This window comes from Cheilinus undulatus, linkage group 6, assembly GCF_018320785.1.
Source record: "Cheilinus undulatus linkage group 6, ASM1832078v1, whole genome shotgun sequence".
Lineage (NCBI taxonomy): Eukaryota > Metazoa > Chordata > Actinopteri > Labriformes > Labridae > Cheilinus > Cheilinus undulatus.
The window spans coordinates 44,468,831-44,496,629 of NC_054870.1; the positions used below are offsets into that span (position 1 = coordinate 44,468,831).

The following is a 27,799-nucleotide window of genomic DNA, read 5'->3' on the forward strand; positions in this document are numbered from 1 at the left end:
TAAAAATGCCTATCTTATTTCTAGTTGACTCCTTAAAATGAAGCCTCTTTCAAAATTTAAAGTCCTGCTCTTTTTAATGGAATCTGGCTTTTTTCTGTGTAGACAATATGAGAGGGTCTATTGAACTGAAGAATATTACTCATAATGTCAGACCTCATTGCCATGCCATGACCTGCACATGAGGAGAAGAGACTGCAACTTTCCACAGAACTTCTAAACCCAAAAATAACTTCAGATACTTTTCAGCACTGAAAGGAGGTAAATGTTTTCCAGGAATGCTACTGATCAGACAAAGATGAGCTGATAGATCCAGTCTGAAGAATGTTGTCTTAAATGTCATGTTGAACTGCAGCTCTTTCTCTGTGTTGTTTCGCCTTGAATGCAGTCCACATTTTTGTTAGAAAACAAACTTAATAAGACTGCTGTTCTTTGTCGAGGTGGCACGTGTTCACAGTGCATACAGAAAGTATTCAGATCTCCTTCATTTATTTTTTCAGCTGCTTTATGTTGCAGCCTGACACCACGATATTTAAATATTTTTTCTCTGATTGATCTACTCTTAGTAACCCATCATGACAAAGTGAAAACAGAATTTTTAAATTTTAGCAAATTCATTAAAACTGAAAAAAAAAGAAACATGAAATATCACATTAGCATAAGTATTCAGACCGTTTACTCAGTACTTAGTTGAAGCACCTTTGGCAGCAATTACAGCCCCCCCAGCATGATGCTGCCACCACCGTGCTTCACTGTTGGGATGGTACTGGGAAGGTGATGAGCGGTGCCTGGTTTCCTCCAGACATAATGTTTAGAATTGAGGCTAAACAGTTCAATCTTGGTTTCACCATATCAAAGAATCTTGTTTCTCACAGTTTGAGAGTTCTTAGTGTTAGTGTTTTACATTAAGGAGAGGCTTCTGTCCAGCCATTCTGCCATTAAGCCTTCTGGATCTTTGTCCCATCTCCGCAAAGGATCGCTGGCGCTCAGTCAAAGTGACCATCGTGTTCTTGGTCACCTCTCTGATGAAGGCCTTTCTCCTCTGAATGCTCAGTTTAGGAGGTTGACTAGCTCTTGAAGGAGTCCCAGTTTGAGAATTATAGAGGTTACTGCGCTCTTGAGAACGTTCAGGGCAACAGAATTATTTTTGTAGCCTTCCCCGGATCTGTACCTTGAACAATCCTGTCTCTGAGCTCTGCAGGCAGTTCCTTTGACCTTATGGATTGTTTTGCTCTGATGTGCATTGTCAGCTGTGAAGCCTTCTATAGAAAGGTCCAATTAATCAATTGTCCAATCAATTTGATTTACCACAGGTGGACTCCAATCAAGGTGTAGAAACATCTCAGCAATGATCAAGAGAAACAGGAGGCATTTAAGCTTAATTTCAAGTGTTTTTGCAAAGGGTATGAATACTTACATCAGTGTGATATTCCTTTTTTTATTTTTAATTAATTTTCTAAAATTTCTTAAATTATGTTTTTGCTTGGTCATGATGGGCTACTGAGTGGAGATTCATGGGAATAAAAATGAATTTTTCCGTCTGTAGCAGAAGGACACAACACCAAAAACTGAAAAGATGAACGGAAAGATTTGGACCAGAGGTTTTTAGTGTAAGGTTAAGGGTTCACAGGAAAGCAAACAGCAGAGATACATAATTTTGATTAACAAATTATACAGTTTCTTTCTATTTCTTCTCATCTCAGGCCTCAAAGAAAACAGAACTGAGCTACCCCAGCAATATTAAGCAGGCATGGCTTTGTTTTAGGGGGTTGTTTGCCATAGAGATGGGAACACATTGTTCCTGAACTGCATTCATCAAAGTGTTTTGGGGCTCTTCAGGACCCAGGCTTTCTGGGGGCAGGCCTGGCTATGTGTTTTTTAAATGTTCGACAGTATTAAATACAAAAAAACGACATATCTTTACCCATGATTTTACAAAAAGTTGCCACAAGAGAAACAGGAAAATCTATGCCTGCAAAAGACAGCTTAAAGTGAGCAGCAGGCACCCTGGTGTTAGAGTGTCTGAGTGAATGTCTATGACTTTAAGACCAGATTTGTTCCAGTTGGTTGCCACTGCTGAGTCACTGCTCTACACTTATCTGGAAGTGAAGGATAATGCAGTGGGACCATCTTAAGATGTAAGCCCCACTAAGTGTATTGATCCACAGCTATTATTTAGTGATAAGATAGCCTGCAGAGCCATTTGTGTTTCTCTACATGTGCTCTGTTAAGGTCTTTTTCTATTTTTCTATCAAATGCAGCAACATTTATGACAGAAGGTTCATCATTCTACTAGGAAACAAACTTATAATTTCCATCCCTGAATTTAATATGTCAGTAAATTCTTTATAAAGCCTCAGGCCTCACCACATGTTCCCTGCACACCTCATGTACCTGCCTGTATTGCTGGTATCTCACCTGGCTCTCCTTCAGCTGGTTCATTTAGCTTTTGTTATTTAGAGGAAACGAGCACATGCTCCTCAAATATTATGTTTAACTCTTTATTTGTCCCTTTTCCTCTGTTGAAATTCCTACCAAGGGAGAGTTTACATAGGCTTTTTACACTAAAATTATGCCATGGCATGCTTTTGTGTTAAAGACTCAGAAAAATCAGTGCCAACACTCAGCCTGAAGCTGCAGACTTTTCCCCAAAAGCACTGAAAAAACAAGACCAAACCTTGATCTCAGTCAAACAGACAAAGATTTCCATCTAATTCAAGCACCAGTTAGAAACATCCAGCCACGGTGTCATCTTTTTTGTCACACTCCATGCTCATATCTTGATACTGGCTTGTTGTAGCACTCAGCCACAGCACACTCTGATAATCCCCATCATGCTGAGTCTACCTTGTTTCTAGAACCAACTGTGGTCGTCTGGCTTCACTGTGATGCTGCAGACCGTCCAGCAGGGGGTTCACCTGCTCACATTTTCTCCCACCTGAATCAGTCTGTGCTCTGCTTTCAGAAAAACACATGCATCCAGACATATAGAAAAATATAAACAAATAAAAACCTGAGTAGCTTCACCTCAACTGAATAATTTCTACAAATGTGCTCTCCTACAGTCATAGAGCACACATGAGTATCCAAAACATTATTAAAACTGAGCATAAAGCCAGTGTCATTCATGGTGAGGATGTACAGACTATTGATTCATACAGATATCTGGGAACTGAGACTCTTATCAACTTGTCAACAACTCTTTTAACTTTAAAATTATTTTACATGACCTTTTTTGTTTATTTATTGAAAGCCTTGTATCTTTTTCCTTCATTTCCTGGTTTAATGGTTCATCTATTAAGTATAAAAACAGCCTGAAGAACATTGTTAAGGTCGGCTCCAAGACCATCAGAGTCAGGCAAAGAGTCTTGTGTTTCCTCTGGGAGACTCAGGTGAAAGGAAGGCAATGACCATTATTAACCAACCTTAGTGAGTTTACTGTAACAGGGTTTATGCAGAAAATCTGATATTACATTTAATACTTTTAAGACCTTTTTTCAAGACACTCCTCATAGATTTTATCACGCAATCGCACCTTCAATTTCTCACCCATTACAACAATAAAGTTGCATATTTATTTTGTGCCAACTGCAAGATAAAAATGGTGTATAATAGCATAAAAAGAAAATTTTGGTAGTATTTCTTACTGTAGTATGCAAAACAAATTTTTTTGGAGTATTTTGAGATCAGACTATTAGAAAAAAGACCTTAGCTTGATACCAAAAAGAGGTGACAGTAAAAGGTCAGACTTTTAAATTAAACAGTTAAGGATGCCTGGTATTATCAGCCTGATATCAGTATAAGCAGATATCAAAATTCAGCCGATATTAACATCTATTTTTCTGTGAATATCAGCATATATTGACTTTAAATATTGGCCATATATATGTACAAGTTACTGGAGCTTTAGGCTGGGCCAACAGACTTGCGTCAGTTAAAATCTTTCTTCATTTATCCTCATTCTTTAAACCTTAAAGTGTGTTTTAAGGACTGAAGATTTAGGTCTAAAAAGCAAATATCAGCATATCGGATATCGGCAAAAATTCAATATTGTGCATCCTTATAAACAATCAAAAAGAGGTTGTACCACAATCTAGAAACACTTATTTACAAGTTTTGAACTGCAGTTAAAAAAATATAGCAAGAGCACAGATTTAGGTTTAAATAATAAAAGTTGAGTTTAGTCTGAAATCTATACAGCCAGACTAAGAAAGTAATAAATGTACACTGAAGTAAGAAGTTTTTTTGCTTTTGAGATTACCTTCAGTAAAAGTGACCTAAAGTCAAGACAAATTGGCAAATCCATTTGGAGAAAAATAATTCAAACCATACCTGAACAGGTAATCAGTACTTGTCATTTCTTTTCTTTTGCCACTTTGCAGGAAGTTTATCAAGCCATAAGACATATCATTGATTATCATTTTCATTTTTTTTTTTATCAGAGTGTTGCCCTAAAGCTAAAAAAACACAATGATGACAAACATTGCAACAACACTGCTCATGTTTGCTACCAAATTAAAAGCCTAACTTTTATTAGATAGTGAGACATTTGGATCAAACATCACATGGCGGTAGAAATAAGAGTTGAAATAAGCAAATGAAAATGCCCCTTACGGCAGAATTTTTCAGACCTGACACAGTTCTATAAGAATATCAGGTGTGATCAAATCTAAAACGGAAAACAACTACAAATTTAATAACTTTTTATTCAGCATTTTAAGACTTTTATTATTTTTTAAAAGACAAAAGTTTCACTAAATGGATTTATCAACTGTTGATATTTTTTAAGACCCTGCAGACACCATGTTTAATGCCTTCAGGTTGTTGTTACTGGGAACCTCTGAGTAAAACCGATTGAGATGTGGTAGCTGTCATTTCAACTGACCTGTAAACTATTTATTGACACTGTTATTTACGTATTTTCTGATGTAATCATCTTAGACCTTGTGGTCCTTAGCTGACCTTCGTTGAAGTGGCTGAAATTGGATGCTATTCTAAAGTAGCTATCCTACCATCTTGGAAACTTCAACAGAAAAGGTAAAGATAGAGGATAATTCCTCCAACATAACTTATACAGTGAGTGTGCATCATTTTTCCACATTTGCTGTGATAAAAAGTTGAAAAAGAAATTCTAACTTAACTTTCTGTTAGTTTTTATTATGCAAATATTAAGTTACATAGAACTCTGTAAGGTGCAAAAAGAGCATTTTCTCCCCCCAAAGAAACATGGCTTTTCTCCAGTTGTGTTATATTTAGGTAAACAAACAACATTAATTCACATCACATCAAAACTGTAAAAGACAACCCAGAAGTTGTCCTTCTAGTTTTGATGACTAATCCTCCCTTTAACACCCTTTAAAATCAATATCTACTCCTTTTTTAAAACAGGCTTTTAGCTTGTATAAGAGGAGAATGATCTATTTTCTTCTATTGCAGATTTGCTGCCTTCTTAACTTGCTGCCAACTCAAATAAATGGGACAATATCAGAGAAAATGTGTGAAATGCCATCAAAGGGCAGTTTTTAGTACAAGTAAGAATAAGTACTTTTTCACTTTTAATGTAGTAAATAAGTTTAGTATAGTTTTTATTACACAGAGGTGTTATGACTCTTTCAAAAACAAAGAATAAGCACGTTTCCCTCTCTCCTGACGCTGGTTATGCCTGCATGACTGTGTATTCTGCTGTGTTCATTCCAGTGTATGTGACGTCTAAACTCACCCCAGCGAGGACTCCCAGATGTTGAACTCGGAGCCGAAGTCTAAACTGGGCAGCAGGTCATGAGGAAACTCCAGCTCCTCTCTGTCCGATGTGTCTCCAGCTCCTCCTTGGCTTTCCTCCACTCCGGTGATCACTGGGACTTCTGGGAGCACCGGTGCAGACGGCAGACTCTGCTGGCTGACTGACTTTTTAGTCAGCGGCGCTCTGTCGTCTGTCCTTGTTAAATCATCGGCCTGAGCGTTACCCTGTGAGACATCCAAAGAGAAATTTAGCAAGCTAAAAGTTGAATCCTCTGCAGGGTGATCCATGACAGAGTGAGGATTTAAACAGGTTTGAGCAAGTTGTGTGAAAACATGACTTAATAATCACAGCCAACATTACAAACAATTAACTCCACCCATACGTTACACCTTGAAGCAAAGAGAAATACACAGCTCATCTCAATCAAAGTATTCCTCTTCAATATGGCCTCTTAGTCTGCTTATTTCTAAATATATAGGGATTAAAATGATTGCTTCCAACAATATAGTCTTTAATTTATTCCATGCACAGTACACAACCAATCCATGCAGCTTTGTTCTCCCTAAAGCATCACATAACCGCTTTTCTGACAGAAAAACACTCAAAGTTCACAATACTGCCGCATTTTAAATACAACAAGGAGGTCTACTGTTATTATTTTCCCAGGGTGTGAAAAAAATTCAACACAGAGAGTAAGAATAATCATTTAAGACAAACCAGTCCTACTTGACTCTGACGGCTGACGTGAGGTTTAATCATTGTCAGGCTTGGCTGTGTGTATGACGCTTCAGTCCTGATATATTGTCTTTATCTTGAGTCAACAGTGTTCCTTGATCTCTGACAATAACGTTATGAACAAATCTGAATATAATGAACATAAAGTGTCACTTCACTTTAAAACTGTTTGATAAAAACCCTGCACATTCTCTATGTGCAATACCTGTAGCTCTGCATGGCAGCACCTGTGTCTGCTCAGACTTTAAGCCCTTTATGGCACTTACTCAAGTTGTTTCCTCCTGTCGAGATCTTTTTTGTGTTGTTCTTAATCTCAGATGTACATCGCTTTGGACAAAAGCATCATTTATATTTACATTATTTGAAATGTTATCTAACAAAGCTCCAGTATGGAACTGAGACGTTCGATTTGAACAGAATCGCACATTTGTTCTATGTAGTCAAATATACAGCATTAAGTATCAAAGACCCAGTTAGACTACAGGAACGGTATTCAGTGGACAACAATGATCAAAGAGTAAAAAATATCTCATTTTAACTTGGAGAAGTATGTGTTCAAGCTGCCTTGAAATTCTAACTTTACTGAAATTGAGATATGTTGACATAAATTGTTCTCCTCATCCAAATTTTTAAAATGTCCAAGGATTTTCTTAATCTGGAACTACGCTAGTTAACTCCTCATTGTAATGCATTAATCACTGCATTTAACTTTCAAAATATATGGATTGTCCAGATTCTATGTCTGTCATCAGGCAGATCGATCTCTCAAAGCTCAAGTTTGAAACGATTGAGCCAGGTCTGAAATCAGATTTGACCAATCAGTGATATTTGAGGAGAATGAGGCGGAAGCTTTAGGAAGGATTAAGTCGTGCTGAAGCTGCTATTAGTCGCTGCCGCCAGTGAGGCGGTTAGCTTGAATGTCGCTATAAGCCGTTTTTACAGAGATTCCGCAATAAAGGTGAAAAGGAATGCCCGTCTCTGTACCGCAACGAGCAATTCACACAATTCACAGTTCAAAACTTTGTATTTCTAAATGAAATATGGGGAATTAACATGAACATTCATTCTGATCGATTAGATCCAATAGACTTTTTTTCCTCCATGTTTCTGAGTTGGAGGTCCGACTTTAAGCAGTGTCACAGTGCACGTATTTACGTCAGAGGTCGGAAACTTCTGAGCTCGCTTGAACACATCATGGAACTTTTCAGAAGCTGCTGTGAGCAGAGATGTGTCTGCTCTCTCCTCTCCTGTACAGAGTGTGATCAGCTCTCTAACCTCGCAGTCTCTCCAGTTAATCCACGTTATTCTTTGTTTTATCTCCCTGTTGTTTTCTCTGATGAAATGCCGCTCGATTAAACCACGCTGGATTTTAAATCTCCTGTTTATGGGGACAGCAGCGCACACTCGCCGTTGCAGAATGCCTTTACGTCCTTTCACACTCGTTGTGGAAAAGTCTGTTACGGCTCTGATGCTACCTCTCGATCCGGATCGGAGGTGGGGCGAGATCGACCCCCATTGCGGAGCGGTCGCTTTCATACAGAATGGCGTTGTGAAACGAAGGTGTAACAGACACGGAAAAGAGAGGCAGTGTGAAAGTAGCTATAGTTTAGCAGCAGTTTTATCAGAGCTGGACCATATTTCATTATTAAAACAAGAGCAAAGAGCCACGCTCCATCAATTGTAAACAACAACAGTGCATGTCTGCTGAGCTCAGATTACTACAGGACTACTGCAGATCTACTGCCTCATTTTGTCTTGTTGCTCTGATTGGCCCATTATGAATGTGATAGACAGAACGTTCACCCAATCACCTCCCAAGATTTTTCTGAAAGTCCTGCCCTCCCTAAATGCTTTGACTGGGAGGTTTCCCTGATGAAAGACAAACATATCCATGCAATGGATAAACAAAACAGGCTATGTGGCGTGTCAGGTGACCCTGCACAATGTAGTCACTTCATTTTTCTTTATCCTTAAAACAAAATATCTAAAACAAACAATGAAAAAAGACAAAAAGAGGTTTTGCTTTGATTAAATTGAAAACATTTAACATATGTAAACTGGATTTCTCTTTTGGGGTTTGACTGAAAGCTAAAAACTTGTCTTAGAAAGTGCAGGATGTAGTTTATCTATAAACACTCAGGGTCTGAACATTTTCATCTGCTTAGCAAACAGATTGTAATTAATGCTACTGTCTCAATGTGAGTTAGAGAACACCATCAGAGGAATATTGCTCATTTCTGCATTTGTGTTTAAATGTCCGTCATCTCTTCCACTGGACCGGTGTCAGATGAAAAATTTTAGAGCTTGGATCAAATGTTTGTTCAATTTCTATTTCTATTTAAACCATTCAGAGTAAGTGGTATAATAATAAATAATTACAAGTCAGCAGGATTTTTTTTGTCCTTCAGTTTGAGAACACTTAACACTTTTCAGTAAAAGGTGCACCATTTTTTTACAAGTGTCTCACAAGGCTTTCACTTTGGTATAAAAGCAACGAAGTCCAAAAGAAAATCTTGCTATTTCTTTTCCTAAATCTCCACTGCCTGACAAAATCAGTGTATCATCTGGCTCTATAGTTTGCTTTTACTGTTTAAGAATTTTCCAAATTATTTGTACCAAATTTAAGCCACGTACCTACCCTATTAGACTCTAGTAAAAATAGAAATCTTTTTTTGCAATCTCAGTTGCAGAGAGAACATAAAGAGCTTCCCTTGGCTGTTATTCCTCTCTCTCTCTCTCTCTCTCTCTCTCTCTCTCTCCCCATCTGGCTGACGGAGTTAACCACAGCCTAAAACCACAACACTCGCCTCTGGAATCATGTTGCAGCAACACAGACCTCAAAACACTCGACACTCAGCAGTGAATCTGCTGTGTGATGACTTTTCTCTCTCACGTGCTTCTCCACTTCACACAAGGGAACATTTCCCTAATTTCACTGACTCAGGTAAAAACAGAGGAAATCTGCAGGTACAGGAAAAATGTGCGTTTTAATAGATACAAACAACCCTTCAGCTATGGTACAACTATTTTGTGCATCTAGATCATGGCAGAGATTCAACTAAAGCATTCTTGTTTGTAGATATTTAGTAGACAAGCTTATCTAACTGCGAGTAAAGAAAGATTAAACCTTGCTGTGGTGAAGCTGTTCAGTGCTGAGATTCAGAAATGAATCTGTTCATTCATTATTTAACACTCAGTAGTAGACAGCATGGCTGCACACAGGCAGAGGTTACCACCATGACAAGCAGGAACTAAAGAAGCTCTTAGAACGACAAGGACATTATTCAGGCATTTACAGCACTGTTGAGTTTTTAGTTAATATAACTTTGGAAACAGAACAACAGATCAAAGAAATCTGAATCTTTTAAATACAATTTTCTCTAGCAGAATCAACAATTTTTGTTAGAATCTCTAAACTCTGTGACAGCTTTAAGGCATACTGACTTATTAAACAGCTTATTAAACAGATATACCATCTTCACATTTTACTTATTAAATGGACTTTACCATGCTATTATGCGCTTAAAAGTATATAAATTGGATATCCCTTGTGATGTTTGGTTCTAAGTAGAAGAAACTGTTCTCTGAATCATGGTCAAAAGGTTGTAATCCATAATGGGGTTCATCAAGGATCAATTTTTACCTATATTTTTGTTATTTACCGAAAAATAACCGGTTGCAGTACAAAAAATACAAAAAAATTACTCTCTATGAAGATGACACCATCATATTTGTGTCAATTACACCTTGTTAAAATTATATACTTCAGTGTAAGTATACATCATGGACTTATACTGAGAAACAATTATCAGTTTAACTGTATTAACATTTATTTCTGTTTATTTAACAAGCGATTTAAGGCTTGAGTATGTAACATTCCATAAGGGCCATGTAGAATCCACTCTACCCCCCTCCCTTCCTGTTCTTCTCCCTGTTTGAGCTCCATAGCTCCACCCCTCTTCTCACATACCTCCTCACAAATGTGCATGTCCACTAGGTCGAATACTGACGATGGCAAAGCTCTCGTGAAGTGATTTTGCTGCGTTTTTCCACTGAAATCAATGGCCAAATCACAGGTAAGAAAACACTTCGTCTCAGCATGAACAAATTCCACACAGGACCGAACACTGCCGGTAACTTCGCAATTGGAAGCGCACCGACTACAGTGGCCAATAGGAACGCTCCCTCTGACCTGAGCCATGATTGGCTGCGAGTACTAGCCTCCTCATTGGATGAAGCATCCTCCCTTGCTCGTTTTCCTCAAGTGGGACTGCAGCACGAGGAGGCGTTGCAGAAGTGTGTTATTCTGTTAGATGGCTTCAATAACAAGACCCTGACAGGTTGTGTTGTTTTTGTGGGCATATGACACTAAAAATAAATTGCTTACTACAGCTTTAACTTGGACTCACAATAAGTGACAAATCTCTGGCTGAAAACATACACGGTGGTGCCTGGCAGCTTGGCCCCACTGAAGGCTCTTCAAAACTTAAAACAGGGCATCAGGCTGCATTTTTTAAAAACTATAAAGACACAGGTGAGCTGGACCAAAGAAAGGCCACATACAAGATGTACAACAGAGACGTAAAATATCATGTAAATACTTCTAGTCCAGGGTCAAATTAGAACCCAAAGCCAGTTTCAGCTTTTTTTTTTTTGTTCCACCTGTATTTTCTATTCTAAAATGCCTGTAGACTCTCAACCCTTTCAAGCACAAGCACCTGGACTAAGATGTCAGATGACTGTATTAAAAGTTGTATGACTAGAAAGACAAGTTAAAGGACAAAACAGAAATCAAATCTCATGGAACTTTATAAAAATCACACCCAGATCAACACTGAACAAGCCTTTTCACATCTTTATTTAGTTCCTACAGGCTTGGCTTATAAGGACAATAAACAGCAACTTTCTGCAACTATCACTACAACAGAAACTATCAGTATCATTTATCGCCATAAAGCAAATTCTTATTTGGGGTCTTTTGGTATTCCAGTGTGTAAAATGCTCATTAATCCCATTTTAGGAGCCCAGATGTCTTCTTTCCATTATTTGGGAAATAGAGGACTATTTTTTCTTAACTATTTTCTCCCTTGTTAAACTTTGGTTGCCCTGATAGGTCACTATCACCAACAAAACAATACAAGAAGAATTTTGAGCATTATGATTGGCCGGCAGGTTGATGGGAAATTGATGTCTTTTACTTACGGTGTCAGGATGGAGGACAGCTGGCAAGATTGCCAAGTTTTATATCATAAAAAGGATCCTATAAAGTCCTATTATCATGGATTAAGCAACGTGGATTTGTAGTGTCAAAGCTCTGAATAAATATTAAAGGGACACAAACACCAAAATCCAACTGTATATCTGCAAAAAGATAAGCTTCCGATCATAATTTACTTCACAGAGAACATTCAAACAGTTCCCTTTACTGTTGACAACACATGTGCTACTGCATAGCCGGCGATTTCGCTGGGTTCAGTGTGTTTAAATGAAAACTTTGATATTTTTAAGAATGTATCAGGTTGGAATGCTCTTTGTACTATTTCCAACTTTTTTTGTCTGATCATTTCTTCAATGTTGACGCAAAATAGGTTTTGTAACCAAAATATTCCTTCATGTATCAAATCACAAATCAAGTTGAATCAAATCAGAACCTTGTGAATCAGCATTGAATTGATTCAGGCAATCAGTGAGAATACCCAGCCCTAGATATAACACAAGAATTCACACAACAGTCTTAGAGTAAGAAGGTTTGTGTTTAGGGCTATTTTGTTTGAATTTAAACAAAAAAGGATTGTAATTGATGTAAATTTCGACCACAGTGTGTCACTATTTCTTTGCGCCGGTCCTGGGGGGCTTACAGGTTCTTTGATACAAGTACGAGGGGCTCAAAGGAAAAAAAAAAAAAAAAGGTTGAAAACCACGGTTTTACAGCTTCTAAAAGTGACTCTTGGGTGTGACAGTCCTGGAGGAAATACCTGCACACCTAATCGACTGGGCTAAAAAACACTAAAGTCCACAGGCTGCTGCCATTTTTTAGCATTTTTCACTGTGAGCTCTAAACTTTTGCAGTATTTATCTCAGCCTGTGGACTTTGTTGTGGCTTTTAGCCCAAAAGTCAAAATTGTGTGCAGATTTCCCCTCTGGCATGTTTTTCAATAAATAAGCCAAACTAAATTTAACTGGGTTTAAAAAAGCCATTCCTTGCTCTAGTTTCACCTTCAAGGCAATACTTCCTGGACACAGAAACTGAAGGCGTATGTTCAGCTGTCTGTACACTGAGGAGCCTCTGAGTCACTGACCTCACCTGTGTCACCACTACAAAGAGCTTCCTTTGTGTGACGTATTCGGCACAGATGGAGGATCTTTTTACTCTCACAGACATGAATGAACAATGCTCATAAATTTCTCTGTCTTAAAGCAACCAGTCATGGCTGATGGTTGTCCACATAAACGTCAAGTTTTGCTCAAGGTTCCTGTCTCCTAAGGGTATGTTATTCTGCATTGTTGCTATTTGCTTGCTTGTGCTGACTTACTTGGGTCCCTGCTAGTATGTTTAAAAAACTAACGAGAACACCCATCATTAGACCAAATGTAGCTAAAACTGTTCTATGCCATACTTTGTGCACTTGCTGTAAAGCTGAGCCTAGAAGTTTGTCATAGCTACATCAGATGTAGGAGACAAGGACGACCTAAGTTACAACCAGCCAGTGCACTCTGCCCCTGGTCCCAGCAGAAGTAAATGTACTCTTAATTCATGCCCCACATCTTTTTAGTGACCCACACAGAACAGGATAAACAGCTTGTGCTATGGACTGTTGTTACATAATTAGTGCACCAACAAATAGGCCCTTTGTATTTTCCCACTGACCACCAGCTTCTGCTGGCTGACTTGAAGCAGGAAGGACCATTATGAAAATAAGTGGATAGAGAGTAAAGCCACCAGCTCCATTCACGTCTGTAGACATCCCAGAGAGCAGCACAGTGCCTGCCCTTTCTGCCTCTGATTGGCTTACCCTGAAACCATGATATTCTTACCCAACTAGCCAACAAAGGAAACAACAAGCACTATCCAATTAGAGGCAAAGTAATGCTGGACATGCCATTGCCATCCTTTGAAAGAAAAAAATGCTAAAGGATGTGAATCAGAGGCAACTGAGAACTGGTTTCACTCTATGGAGACTAGAGCCCGACCGATATGGGATATTTTGGGGTCGATGCCAATACTGATAGGTATTGAGGGCTAAAAAAAAAGCCGATATCCGATATATTGGCCGATAACCAATATATCGGCCAATATATGAAATAAGAACATTGACATACACAGGATATATACTGTACATGAACACAAATGTGGACGTGAATTCACAGTTGCATTTATCTTTGTTTATTTCACAAAGATGCAACTGAGACGACGTTAAAACCCCTGATAATAGTCTTATATTAGATAATGGTAGACATGTGAATTAACAGTTGCATTTATCATTGTTTATTTCACAAAGATGCAACTTAGATGACATTAAAACCCATTAATACGCTCTCCAAAACGTACGTGAAGAAAGTAGCATGCTCTCCTTGACGTGCCCTAACAGTTTCCACAAGGACGTTATTGTCATGGGGCACTAAAGTGTAGTGTTACATCGTTTTATAAAGTCACAGCTTACCATGGAGTAAAAAAAAAAAATGCAGTTTCTCTCGCCGTTTCTCTGGTCTAACCCCTCTTTGCTGCAGCCGACTGAGTCCGACTGCAGCTGAGAGGGACTGCTGCGCGAGGACTGGGCTGCCTGTGAGTGCTTAGGGACGGGGAGGGGCCCACGGCAGCACCTGCTGCTCACTGAGAAGAGCAACGACGATACGTGCTTTCACGTCAGCCTCCAAAACTCTCTAGTAACACCAGAAAAAGTCGCTAGATTTGTCACTAGCCACTTTTTTGAAAAAGAGTCACTAGAGGGGTCTGAAAACTCGCTAAATATAGCGACAAAGTTGCTAAGTTGGCAACACTGAGTTGGGGAGAGCTGCTGCTGCACTCTTGTGTGTGAGGGGGAGGGCACTCAGGCTGAGTTCAGCAGGGACACACAGGAGTAGAGCGACAGAATCCTGCGCACCAAAAAGTTCATATATCGGCTGCATATTGGCCAATGTTGTAATCTGTGATACGCTATAATTGGCTTGATTAATCAGCCCACCAATCAATCAGTCAGGCTCTAATGGAGACTAAAAAATAAGTGGATTATCTTTGTATCTGCACATACCCTGCACTACACTGATGGTCACGACACCCTTCCCTACTGTACGATCAAAGTAATTTTGTAGCATCCTGTAGCTTCTTAGGAGCTATACCAAATATCCTTTTTTGGTTTCATGACCATGTACAATCATTTTAATTTTTCACAGTTCCCAATAGCCAATAACATTTATTTCACACACCAATTTGACCTCTGTACACTAACCTGGCTGGGGTTAGTGCCATTGCCTCACAGCAAGAAGGTATCTGGTTGGCTGGTCAGGGCCTTTCAGTGTGAAGTTTGCATGTTCTCCCTGTGCATGCGCGGGTTCTCTCCCGGTACTCCGGCTTCCTCTCACCAGCAAAAAAGACTTGCTAGTTAGGTTCACTGGTGACTCTAAATTGGCCGTAAAAGGAGTGTGAGCGCGCCTGCTTATCTGTCTCTGTATGTCAGCCCTGCGATGGACTGGTGACCAGCGTCGCCAAATGACTGCTGGTGACCCCCCCCCCCCCCCACGACCCGTAATTTCCACAAACACCAGCTGTGCCAAGCTCTGGCTGTACAGTACAGTGAATTTTGAACATGATTCCATAATTTCATTGCTTCTGACCAAGTTGTCTCCTGATGACATTTTGCTTGCACCACAGGATGAGACATGATGTTGTTAGGGTGATGATTTATGATCATCTGTGCATTGTGCTGTATTTCAAAGTTGCCCGGATAAGTTTGCAAGTTTTTCCGGCTGTTCAGATCCATTTACTGAAAATAGACATGCTGCATATCTCCAACTCAGCAGAGTTTCTTTTCTGAAATGCATCAGAGTGGGACTGATATTGGACTTATTTATAATTTACTTATTAAGTTAATATCTGCTGATACCACATCACACCATTAATATCATGCATCCTAAAGGTTTATAAAAAAGGAAGCACCTACGCCCTTAAAGAAATAAGATTTTTACCAACCACAGAAACCACCCAGCCCTTCGTCTTCACTGCACTTTCACTGTTCAGTAGTTCTATATCTCACAGGGGAATGTAACCTTTGGTCGTTATGAGGGGTTGAAGTAGCTAAAAAATATTAACTGTACTGGGCCTCCAAATCTATTAAGAATGAAGGTCAGAAATGTTGTCTCTCCTCTACTCAGTCTGCAAAGCTGAAGCCATGCTGGTTATTTTTAAATGTACTAATTTTAACTCCTGATGCACTCTTTTTCGCACAAAAAACCTTGCCACCAATTTTCTAGGGAAAAACAAAAGAACATAAAACATTAAAGATGAACAAACTGAAAGAAGCCCAGAAAAGCACTGCTGCAAGTCAGTGTCACACTGAATGCATGTGATCTTCCTGATACTGTGTTCTCAAACACTCGATAAAATACACCTTGACAGTCCTGTATGCACAGATGAACACGTATATCATGAGATGAGGTTGATGGTTGTGGGTTTCCTGTTTCCTGTCTAATGCCACATTTACTTCTCAGATCAACTCAAAGAAAACAAAGCAGCACACCAGCTGGCCTCGCATGTCCAAGTTTACAACCACCCCTCAATCACTAATGTATCAGCCATTGTTTAAGGGCGTAATTGCTCAGTGAGGTGGAAAAGCTTAACCTTGTTTCAGTTAGTCTGACCCGCATGCACAGAAAGAAACGCCTGTTATTAATTAACCAACAGGAACAAAACAGAAAGAAAGCTGAGGCCGCATGGAAACTGCTGCTTGTCAAACAGTGAGCCAGCATTTCTTGCTTTTAATTCAATGTGTTGGGGCCCATGCGCTAACACAACTTTAATGCTTTACACATGACAGCTGTAAACACAGAGAGGGCGGTGTTGGAGCAGAAACAGGCTCTTACATACACACCGAGTCACAACAGATTCAACTTTATTTATACAGAGCCTCACAGGAGAACTGCCCCCGTCAGACTTCTTCACAGTTAAAGCCGTTACAACCTGGAATCCAAACATGCTAGTTTGGCCTTTAAACCGTTTCATTAGCAAACAAGACCAAAGAGTCAACATCTGATGGATGCACAAGGTAACCTGAGGAGAAATGGCTGCACCTGATCCAAGTTAAAGGTCTGACCGTAGAGAAGTTTTTACCTGTAAATGATTCTGAAGACAATGTCAAATGTAATGCCAGTGTTTGTCTACTTATCTTAATTTTTTTTATCTCTCTCTTCCATTCTCTGCCTCTTATTGTGCAACATCTACACCCCCACTGAGCAACAGATTTTACCATTTAAGGGACGTTACAACAGTTAACATGCATAAGTGCTCATTTATTTTCTGTATGTCAACCGTTTTTTGCTAATTCTGTGATATTTTAGCATTTCTTAAGTTGGGGGCATCAAATAAGCTCTCAGAGTTCTCCCTGCACTGTGCAATATCTCTTATTCTTATTAGTGGTTTATATTTTTAACTGTGCAAAAATAAAAATTAAATTAAAATCTAAAACCATTTTTTTACTATGGAGTTTTTGTTCTGTTTTGTGCAATGTATCAACTGAAAGTCCTGTTTTTTATGTTTACTGTGGCTGTGGATCCCTAATTGTCACGCACCAAAGTCGAGCTGGGCGATAGCAATGAAAATGTAATGGAGAAACAATACTGGATGTTTAAAATGCCTTTATTTATAAATTAATTTGAGCAAAAGCAGATATCAATACCAATACATAACAAAAACATAAAACTTCAGTCCTTAAAATACGCTTTAAAGTATAAGGACTGAGGACATACAAAGAAAAAGACTTCAGCAGTCATAAGTTTGTGCTTATTGTTCTAATTTATTATTCAGATTATTGTGTTGGCAGCTGAATGTGTGCAGCACTCTGAGTCCAAGACAAATAAAGTGTATCATATCATAAGTGACTGTAATAATGATATATTAATAATACTAGCTGTATTTATATTAGCACCTTTAAAAAAATAGATGTTGACAAATTGTTTTAATAGACACAGACATAGCAAAGGCATGAACTTTGGGATTAATAGAATAAACAATTAGCAATGAACCAAACAGGGAGTATGAAGTATCAACACACCTGTGTCTGAAAGGTCCAGTCACTGGTTAATCAGTATTCCTGGCTACCATTACACCATGAAGACAAAAGAACACTCCAAGCAACTCAGAGAAAAGGTTATTGAAAATTATAAGCCAAATTATATTGACCATGACTGATTTATAAAATCATAAAAGGGTAAAACATCCAAGGGGGTGTACTTTTAATAGGCGCTGTAACTGTCTGTGCCCTCCACTGTTCAATGTTCATATAATTAACGTATTAAAAAAACATAATCCTCAGTGTTTTTTGTATATTTTATATTTGTAATGTTTCAGTCATTTCTTTATAATGTGGAACCTGCCAGGAGCAAGGACAGTACTCTCTCGCTTTTATTTAAAATACAATTGAAGACCATTAAGTTTCTGTACTTTGTTGTACCAGCTAGGGATGCACAATGTTGGATTTTTGCCAATATTTGATATGCCAATATTCACAGATGGGATCGGATGAGAGTTAGTCCTTTACAGCTCTACATACATTCAGTACGATCTCTACACTTAACAGATTTACCTAGCATGGAGGCGATAACTACTGTAAATTACTCAGACCTGGAGACCTTCTAGCATCAAGCCTTGTCAGATGAAGGGAGACAAGAAGAGGAGTCTTGTACTGAGCCAAGAGGCTAACTGAGCCCCTTTAACCTGAAAAAATCCTTATTTTTTCACAATCATGCCTTTATTTAAAACAGTAATGTGCTATCAATCAAATAAACCTTGTGAGGTAAGCAAAGGAGTAATACGAAACATCTCTTCTATGTAAGTCACCATAGTTAGCTCCCTTTGAGTGCAAGTTTCTTTTCCTCCGTGCTTTGTCATTATTTAATCCATATTTAAAAAGCCAAACTGGTACCAAATGGAGACGCTTTTGAGAGCCAAACAACTATCTCTTCTGATCTGAGCCAAACGATGTGGATCTCTTAAAAGAGACAGAATTCCTGTCATAACGAGTGAGACTGGAGGTTGGTGAGATGGACATCAGCTGAGGAAACACGGGTAAAATTTGAGTTTAATGATCTAAACTGTGACAAACTGTACTGAACCAAAACGGACCGCTTTTTTTGGAAACGGACAATGCACGAGCATTGTGTGACAGCACTTGTCCAGACTTTAGATGGGGCCAGCTTAAGAAATAAAAATGTTTTTATTTTAGCAATTTAAATGATTGGCATAGTCGTAAAAAGCTCAACACATGGGCTTTTGGTAGCACTTCCCTATGCCAAAATCACTTCTTGCACACCGTCAGAAGTCTGCTCCTCCATGAGGTCATCTGCAAACAACCTATAGTGACAATCATTAGAATAAATGTTTATTTCCACCCCTGGATATACGTATGTAAGGTATTTACTTTGATATTTACTACATTAAAAAATCAGTAATTTTACTTTAACCTAAGTATTTCTTGGGGGAAGTATTATACTTCTCTACATTTTAAAAAGCAGTACTGAGGAAAATTAAAAGCACTAAAAGCCAAAATGAGGAGGTCCAAGCTTTTTTCCACCAACTTGAAACTGGCCAGCATTTTGACTTTCAAAACGCATGACGGTCAGTAGCACTTTGCTACACACATTGCATCCCAAAACAGCTGTTGCACTTTAGAGGACATCATACCTTATGGTAAACGATCGGGATCGAGATTCATTGTCTCCAGAGGTAAGATCATAGTTTACTGTGCAAGCTCCTTTGGTAACAAAAGTAGCTACTCAGTACTTTGGGTAAACTTTAAATGACTTACTTTTTGCCTGTACTTGAGCAGCTTTATAGGCTGGTACTTTTATTTATACTTCAGTAAACTTTCACCAGGTATGCTTTTTCTATAGGCTTGATCTTCTTCCACCACTGCATGCATCGCCATTCGGCTAACACATATCAAGACAGGACTATCAGTCTTATTGCACAGCCCTAGCATGCCACATATCCAGAGGTAGAAACATCCACAGTAGGGATATAAACAAAGTGCTCTCTCACGGGTAGGTTAACAACATCCTCTCTATCCTGCCTCCTTTCCTCACAACTTCCCTCCCATCATCTCCTCTGTGTCTCACTTACCGAGCAGTGAAGGTGACTCTCAGTGCGGAGCTGCTACCTCTGCAGGGCTCTGAGTGTTTTGAAGGGACACAAACATGCTGCAACACATGCTGCTGACGCCTCCTCTTCTCCTCCTCCTCCTCCTGCTCGTACTGACTCAGCTAACTTCCTCCTCTCCTCGTATTCTCCTTCTGCTCCCCTCTTAAATTTCCATGCGCCTCCTGCCTCTCCTGCAGCGTGTGTTAGTGTGCGTTAAATCCAGAAACTCTACACTGTCTCTACACAGAGGTCTGCCTGCTGAGGATGACTGGACTGACTGAGCAGACACAGGGAAGTGCTGAGCAGACTCCTCCCCCTTTACTGTAAACTCTTTCCACTCCTTTTTACTCCCTCCTCCTCCTGCTTCCCTCTTTTCTTCCTTTATCCACCTCTGCTCCTGCCTCCTCCCCCTCCTCTTTCTCTTGCTGCTGTTTTCTGGCTGGTTGGTTGCACTGGCTAGCTGACTGACTGACAGTGCCTCTGCAGGTGAATGCTGGGAATTAGGCCAAGGGTCGGGCCTGCAGTGACCCCCAGAGGGAGGATCAGGTTACACTTCAAACAAGCTTTGGTTACAGCTACACACATGCAGTATGAATACATGCAAAGAGAGAAACAGCATCCTCCTGCATCATACTATGGAAGCTGATGGTGGTCAAAATTCAAATATAAAGTCAATTTGAAAATTAAAACACAGTAACAGAAGTGCTTTTAATTTTCCAATAATGGATGCATTTTTGACTCAAAAAAATTGAACTTAATTTATTCAGCTTTCCTTTTAATTTTCATCTTTAAACATGCACATTTCTTAACATAATTCAATTGAAAAAGAAAAGTACTTAATTGTTCATTCTCAGAAAATGTTTTGCTATAAAGCTCTCATAACTCCATTTTGAAAACTGAAATGCATTCTTGGAAATGCTTTTTCATTTTCAGAATGTGTTTACATTTTTACTTGAAATTCAATTACCTATTTAGTGAATTATGTTTCATCTTCAATTTGCACAATATTTGACATTATTAAAATGAAAAGTAAAAGTGGCATTTAAGGGAATAACAGAAATGTTTTTTAATTTTCAAAATGTGTGCACATTTTTTGATTGATAAATAAAATTAATATTTTATTAGCATTGTAAATTTCATCTTCACTTTTGCGCAATGTATGAAATTATTAAAATGAAAAAGAAAAATACATTTAACCTTTACATTTCAGAAAATGCTCTGTTGAATTGTCCTCATTATCCAAAGGGAGTGGTTCTTTTTAAAACTAAACAGCATTATTTTCAAAAACATGTGTGCTTTTGACTCATAAATGATACTGTAATGCTGTCTTATCATTTGTATTGTTCAAATTAGACTTTTTAGATAGTCAAAAATGAAAATAAAAGAGCATTTCTAATAATGCATTTTAGTTTCAAAATAGCCAAACCAATTGAGTTGTGAGAGCTATTTAGAAGAACATTTCCTGAGGATTAAATAATAGAGTACTTTTCTTTTTCAGTTGAATTATGTTAGGAAAGTGACATGTTTGAAGATGAAACTTATGAATAACTGAACTTCAGTTTTATTCATGAGTAAAAACAAATGCACCCATTATTGAAAAATTAAAAAGCATTTCTGTTATTGTATTTTAATTTTCAAATCAGACTTTTCATTTAAATTTTGATCTCTACAGGCTTCCATATCAGAGTTTTATCAAGAGGATGAGAGACAGCAGGGCCAACAGTACAGATGAGCTGAAAGCAGTGGTTCTCAACGTGGGGGTCAGGACCCCCTGAAAAAACTATGAATTCTTTTGAAATGATTGTCTACCACCCAGTTTTGTTACAAGTATTTGCCACTTTTTATCAATTTCAGCACAATTTGGATCAATTCTTGCCTCTTTTTTTTTACCCACTTCTGCTACTTAACACCAATCTTGCCAAATATGAACCCATTTTCATTACTTTTTCCCATCAATTTTTGCCAATTTTAACACGTTTTGCCACTTTAAACCCATTTTTTTGTCAATTTAAACAATTCTGGACACTTTCCAGCTATTCTTGCTTCTGTTTACCCATTATTGCCACTATTAACTCCTTTTAACCACTTTTTTGTGGTTTTCATTTCGGGAGCCGCGGGCTTAAAAGGTCGAGAATCACTGAGCTAAAAGCTGCTGTGAAAGCAACCTGGGCTTCATAACACCTCCAGTACCACAGAATAATTGCCCCCATGCCATGCTGCACTGATGCCATACTTCATCTAAAAGGAGCCCAGAACAATTATCAAATAAGCACAGATTATCATTATTTTCAGAAGATGACATTTCTGTAATATAAATTTCTTTTTTTAATAGGTCTTCTGTACTATTCTGGTATTTTGAGATACAAGATCATTGATTTTCATGAGCTGTAAGCCATAATCGTCAAGATTTTAAAAAGAAATACATGATTATTTCACTTTATGTTCGATTAATGTAGAGTATATGAAAGTTTCACTTTTTAAATTAAGTTACAGGGAAAATGAACTTTTTCAGGCTATTCTAATGTTTTTGAGATGCTCATATAAGTAATAAGGAATGTTTCTACTACAGCCATCTCTGACCTATCAGTGTCACCAATGTGGCCTTGACATTAAAGTGATGGTAATGTTTTGCTTGACATTTTTCCTTTTAAATATCCCATCTTCCTTTACATTTCATAAAGGCAAAAATGGAACAAAAATCACTTTTAAAATGGCATGAAAATGCTGCATTACACACAAAAATCCATGATAGTATTAACAAACAATGACAATAAAGTAAGAGATGTTAGGGCACAGCATTCAAGATGCCACAAAAAGTTAACATTTGCTGTAAAAAGGAAAATTTAACACTTATTTACTTGATATGTTTACAAAGTTATCTTGCCATAACACATCTGTGAGCACAAATTATCACCTGCCAACTTGAAAGCTGAAAAAGACAACTCTGTCAGAAGAAATTGCATGCACGCACTGACATCTGAAACAGGTCGAGTTTCCTTCCGATATGTTTGACCTTTTCTGCTTAGGTGAATAACATATGAGGATCTTTAACTGCTCTGTTGTGCAAACAGTTACTGCAGACTGCTTCTTATGAACTGTTCTGTTGGAACACTGCGTCGTTATCTCTGGTGTCTTTATAAGCAGAGGTGGAAAAAGCAGTTATTATGGTGAAAATTTACTTAAATTTACTTAAGTACAGGTAAAATTACTGGTCTAAAAATCTACTCAAGTACAATTAAAAAGTATCTAATTTAAAGTTTACTTTAAGTGCTGAATACTGAGTAAAGGATGATGATCTTTCCTTAGTGGTAGGAGCAACAGGAGGATAGATGTCCAACCAGGTTGTTCAGGTAAAGTCACACTCTATAATAAAATAAAACACACAGCAAAATTGACTGCATTCATCAAACTCAATGAGTTAAATTTAAAAGTGTCCATATTGGTCCACACTAATTCAGCGACACTTTTAAAATGCTAAATACTTTATAATATGACAGTAACTCTTGAAAATCTGGGGCAAGGTAGGTCTTTTCTGTCAAGAACAAAGCAGAGTCAACCTCAGAGTTAGGCAATGCATACTGATTTAGAATGCACCCCATGCATCCTCTAGGAACAACAATGAAAGTCGCAGGCAGGGACCCTAACTCAGTGGATAACTTCACTCATGGTGTATGTGTCTCACATAAAAAACAACAATCTATTTGAGACATGAGAAAAATCTAAACACAAATAAACACTCTGCTGAAAGGCATAATGGGAAACTTTGCCCAGAGGTCCCCCCAGATTTGAAATCCCAGTGGGCGGAGCTTAGATCAATTGACTCTTTACAGAGCTGAACTAACATTGGTGGATCAACACTGTCAAATAACTCTGAAGATAATTCCACTCAGAATAGAGTTAAAATCAACCCAGAAATGTTTAAGCCTGGGATATCAACGCTCTAGTTTTTGCTGTTTTGGGATGTGATGTGTAATCACTTTCTCACTTTGTGCTCCTATGTAAAAGTACATGAGTATTTTACTCAAGTAAAAGTATAGTTACTCTGGTTAAAAGTTACTTAAGTAGAAGAAAAATACTGCTTTCAAAATGAACTCAAGTATCCACAGAAAATACTTGGTAACTGTGATCTGAGTAAATGTGATTAGTTATTTTCCACCCCTGCTATTAAGTCCATGAGGGTTAGGTCTTTTGTGTTCGTGACATGTAAAATAAGACAGATCCATCCATCAATCATTCATGTTTCACTCCTCAAAGCTGCCAACACAAAGTACACAAATGCAAAATACACAATCAGATGTATAAACAGACTGGAGACTCAAAGCACAAGACTCTGCTGTGTCACGTAGAGTTCAATCCAACGTCTGGAGAATTAAAAATAAACCTTATCTAACTGCATCATTGCACAGTGCATTGAATTGAATTTCCCTAAATAACTGATGCCAAAAACAGCTGTATGAGGTTTGCAAACAGTTCTATTTTCTTTGCTTTTCTGAATCTTTAAGATTAGGAAATTGATTTAGATCTGCTTTTTAATGCTGAATTTGTTTCATTACCCCTATGGCTGTCTTTTCCTTTAAGCTATGAAAGTTTAAGAGACAACATGATTCTTAGTTTAATAATAGAACAGCACACAGGAGGGTCATTTTGTTATTTCAGTGGCATTATTGAGCTCTGCAAAATAATCACAAGTGTTTTGTTTAGTTTTTCATGTTCTGTAAAGCTCACATTCACACCAGATAAAAAAAAATCCCCCAGGCTTTCACACTTGCACACACATGCTCTGGTTGTACCTGCAGAGACTCATTTTGATTTTCCTGGGGTGGAAACAGAACAATGTTCTCTGGAGTGCCCTCTTCTGGCTGTAACAGGGAATGAAAGAATTCAACATCTTAATGGGGGAAGCCCTCCTTCACAGTACATACAGCATTAGTGGTATGCACTAACACACTTCATGTTTTTAACTAGGCAGAGGTAGCGACATTAAACCCACTCTGCTCTCACACACAGTCATCTGTAGTTAAAGACAGAAGTGTTTACTTAATCCTATTAGAATAATCCTGAATTCCACAGCAGAGGTTCACCAGTCACATGTGGAAATGTCTGTTTTTTTTAACGCTGTCTGCTTTGAAAAAAAAAAAAAAAATTCTTAAAACAATCTAATTGCAGTGACAACTCCACATGCAACCTTCAGGATTTGTTAGATAATTCAAACCATGATGGATTTCTAAAAAAAGAAGCAAAGAAAGTTTGGAAGTATCAGCAGAAAAACATTGATCACAGCCACGGCACAAACTTCTAAATCTGTACTGAAAAGGATGTTTCGTTATTCTTGTTTTGGTTAAGAAACTCGTATACATGAACAGGGAAAGTTGGATTTTTTTATAGAAATTATTCTATAAAAAGACACCTGAATTAATTCATAATGTGTAGAGCAAAAAACCCTGCTGCAAATTTTTTTTAATCAAACTGGCATTTCAACACATTTCAGGTTAAGGAAGTATTGTACTGTCTGGGATTTGAAAATTGCAGCAGGCCATACTGCAGTCAAATCTAATGTGTAATTAACTGCCCAGCCCAGATTTATATCATATTGTATTGTATCATTATCATCATATCATAGGTATTGTATTGTGTACTGTCATGTTGAATTGTTTCTAATAACATCTTTATATTAGCCTATATGATATCACAATTATTGTTATTATCAAATTGCACAACATTGTATCATATTGCATCTTTGTGTTTCATATTGTGTTGTATCTATCGTATCATCATATTCCATTATATGGTATCATTTTTTTTTAATCATGTTGTATCATACAGTATTGTTTAGGGATGCACGATATTGGAATTTTTTTATATCCGATATGCCGATATTTATAGATTCATTTTAGCCAATACAGATGTCAATACCAATATTTAAATATGTTTTACATAACTAAAAATTCAGTCCACAATTTTAGGTTTGAGGATGAAAAAAGAAACATACTTTTTTTCCTTAAAAAACACTTTAAAGTTTAAAGAATAAGAATAAGAATGAATAAACTCTTAACTTATATAGGTGTGTTGGTCCAGCCTAAAACTCCACTAATTTATTAGTATGTATGGCCAAATTTTACGGTTGATATATGCTGATATGCACGGCTAAAATATCGGACGTAAATATTGGCAAAAATTTTGATATCTGCTCATACCAATATTTGGATTTTTTGCTAATATCTGCCGATACCAATATCTGGCCAATAATATCGTGCATCCCTAGTATTGTTTTCTGTCATATCCTGTCATATCATATCGTATCCTGCCCAATCATAATAGGTTGTGTTCTGTCATAACGGATTATATCAGTTCATGTCCTGATATATCATATCACACACATATCATGTCATTTCACACAGCATCATAATGTGGATCTATTGTATTGTAGGATAATCTAGTCAACATTTTTAATAGAAATATACATAAAAATGTATTTTTAAAGAATTTGTGTCATAACTAAAAATCAAATTATATTCATCTTTTTCTCAATGAACAAAACTATATTTTTTGTTAATTCTATTGTTTTTAATTATTAAAACTTGATGGCAAAGATTTAGAACACTGTCTTAATCACACAAATGCAATGGCAAATTACAAATACAAAAGTGGGTAAAACTGGCGAAGAGCAAGGACTTTTTCGAATAGTTCGCTTTGTTATTATTTTTTTGGGGGGGGGATCTTTTTGTAGCTTTGTGACATGTCACTGATAAGAAGCACAGATTTCCCTCCAAATTCATCAGTTCCACCCTCTTTTCTTAATGCTGCCAACTTATTTGTGCAATTAAGAAAGTGATCTGTTTCTATTGGTTAAAATCTGAGTAAAGTCCATCAAGTCTCTGCACTTTTTTAAACCAGCGATCAAATAAATTATGGAGATTTTATCATGCTGAAAAATATTTCAGTATCTAAGTGTGTAGAACGTTTTAAAAACATTTATATCACTTGATTCATATCAAAGTTTATATTTCTGATATTGTCATGTGTTTTTTACAGAAGAAAAAATGTTTACATGTGTTGCCCTTCAGCTAAAATGTATTGAGGTTTTAGTCCATACTGCCTAGTTTTATTTCAAGACAGAAGCCATTCATGATTCACCCAAAAATATGAGTTTTCAAGCTTTCAAACACAAACCAGATCAATGGGTCATGACAAAAAGCTTATGAGAAAAAGCCACAATCAAGCATGGTAATGAAAATGATTTACAGGCATCCTCAAAACTATCCATATCAAAATCAGCCTGTTTTTTATATTCATTTAAACCTTATTTCTAAATAGTTTTACTCTGAAATCCTTGTTTAAAAAGTCTCCCATGAAGCTGATAGGAGACAGGAACAGAAAGACCAGTGAGGATTTTAGAGTTGTTTTAGCGAGTCCAGCAGGTAGAATTAAAGCCAATAAGTGTTAGTTTGGTAAGTCATCTCTGCATGAAAGAAATAAAAGCATGTAAAGCAGCAAAAGTGGGGGAGCCACCAGCTGTCCAGCCATCCAAAACCATCAAGCTTGTCCTTACCAACGCCTCAGTCGTGCTGTTGTCGTTCCCCATGGCTCAGCCGGCTGCACGGCCACAACCGCCCAAACTAGCACCCTCTCACATCAGCTGGCTGAAAGACACCAGCACAGAGGGACCATCAGAGTAGAACTGCTGTACCCAGGGTCAGAGAGAGAAGAGGGGATCTGTGGGGCTCAGCAGTCACACAGTCATGCTCCACAGGATTACACGTCTCTGGTATGAGGTTCAGCTAGCACGGAGGGAGAGCTCTAAGTGTGTGTTGTTTTGGAGATTAGAGGCCTTTGTGGTAAGGCCTCCCTCATGGGGCAAAGTGCAGGTTTTACCTCCGCTGATAGAGGCTTAAAAACAAAAGAAAGAGGAATCTTCATAGAAGAGGAGTCTTGAGAGGTCAAATTCTAGAAATGAATTCAAGAGAAGGTGGTATGAGGAC

The 27,799-nt window shown here is 37.9% G+C and overlaps 1 protein-coding gene across 12 annotated transcripts in view; it reads right to left on the reverse strand.

The window, feature by feature from the left end:
• The window catches only part of tacc2 (transforming, acidic coiled-coil containing protein 2), a 130,298-nt gene that overhangs the window by 88,853 nt on the left and 13,646 nt on the right, over positions 1-27,799 (reverse strand). For 10 of the 12 annotated variants that reach the window (XM_041788690.1, XM_041788699.1, XM_041788698.1 and 7 more), the window contains exons 2-3: positions 5,717-5,961; positions 2,845-2,952 (exon numbers count right to left, since the gene is read on the reverse strand). In XM_041788690.1, the coding sequence (XP_041644624.1) occupies positions 2,845-2,952; positions 5,717-5,961 (353 nt within the window). Of the gene's footprint in view, positions 1-2,844; positions 2,953-5,716; positions 5,962-24,610; positions 24,680-27,369; positions 27,461-27,799 lie in introns of all 12 variants that reach the window. The other 2 variants (XM_041788692.1, XM_041788694.1) reach the window with 2 other exon arrangements.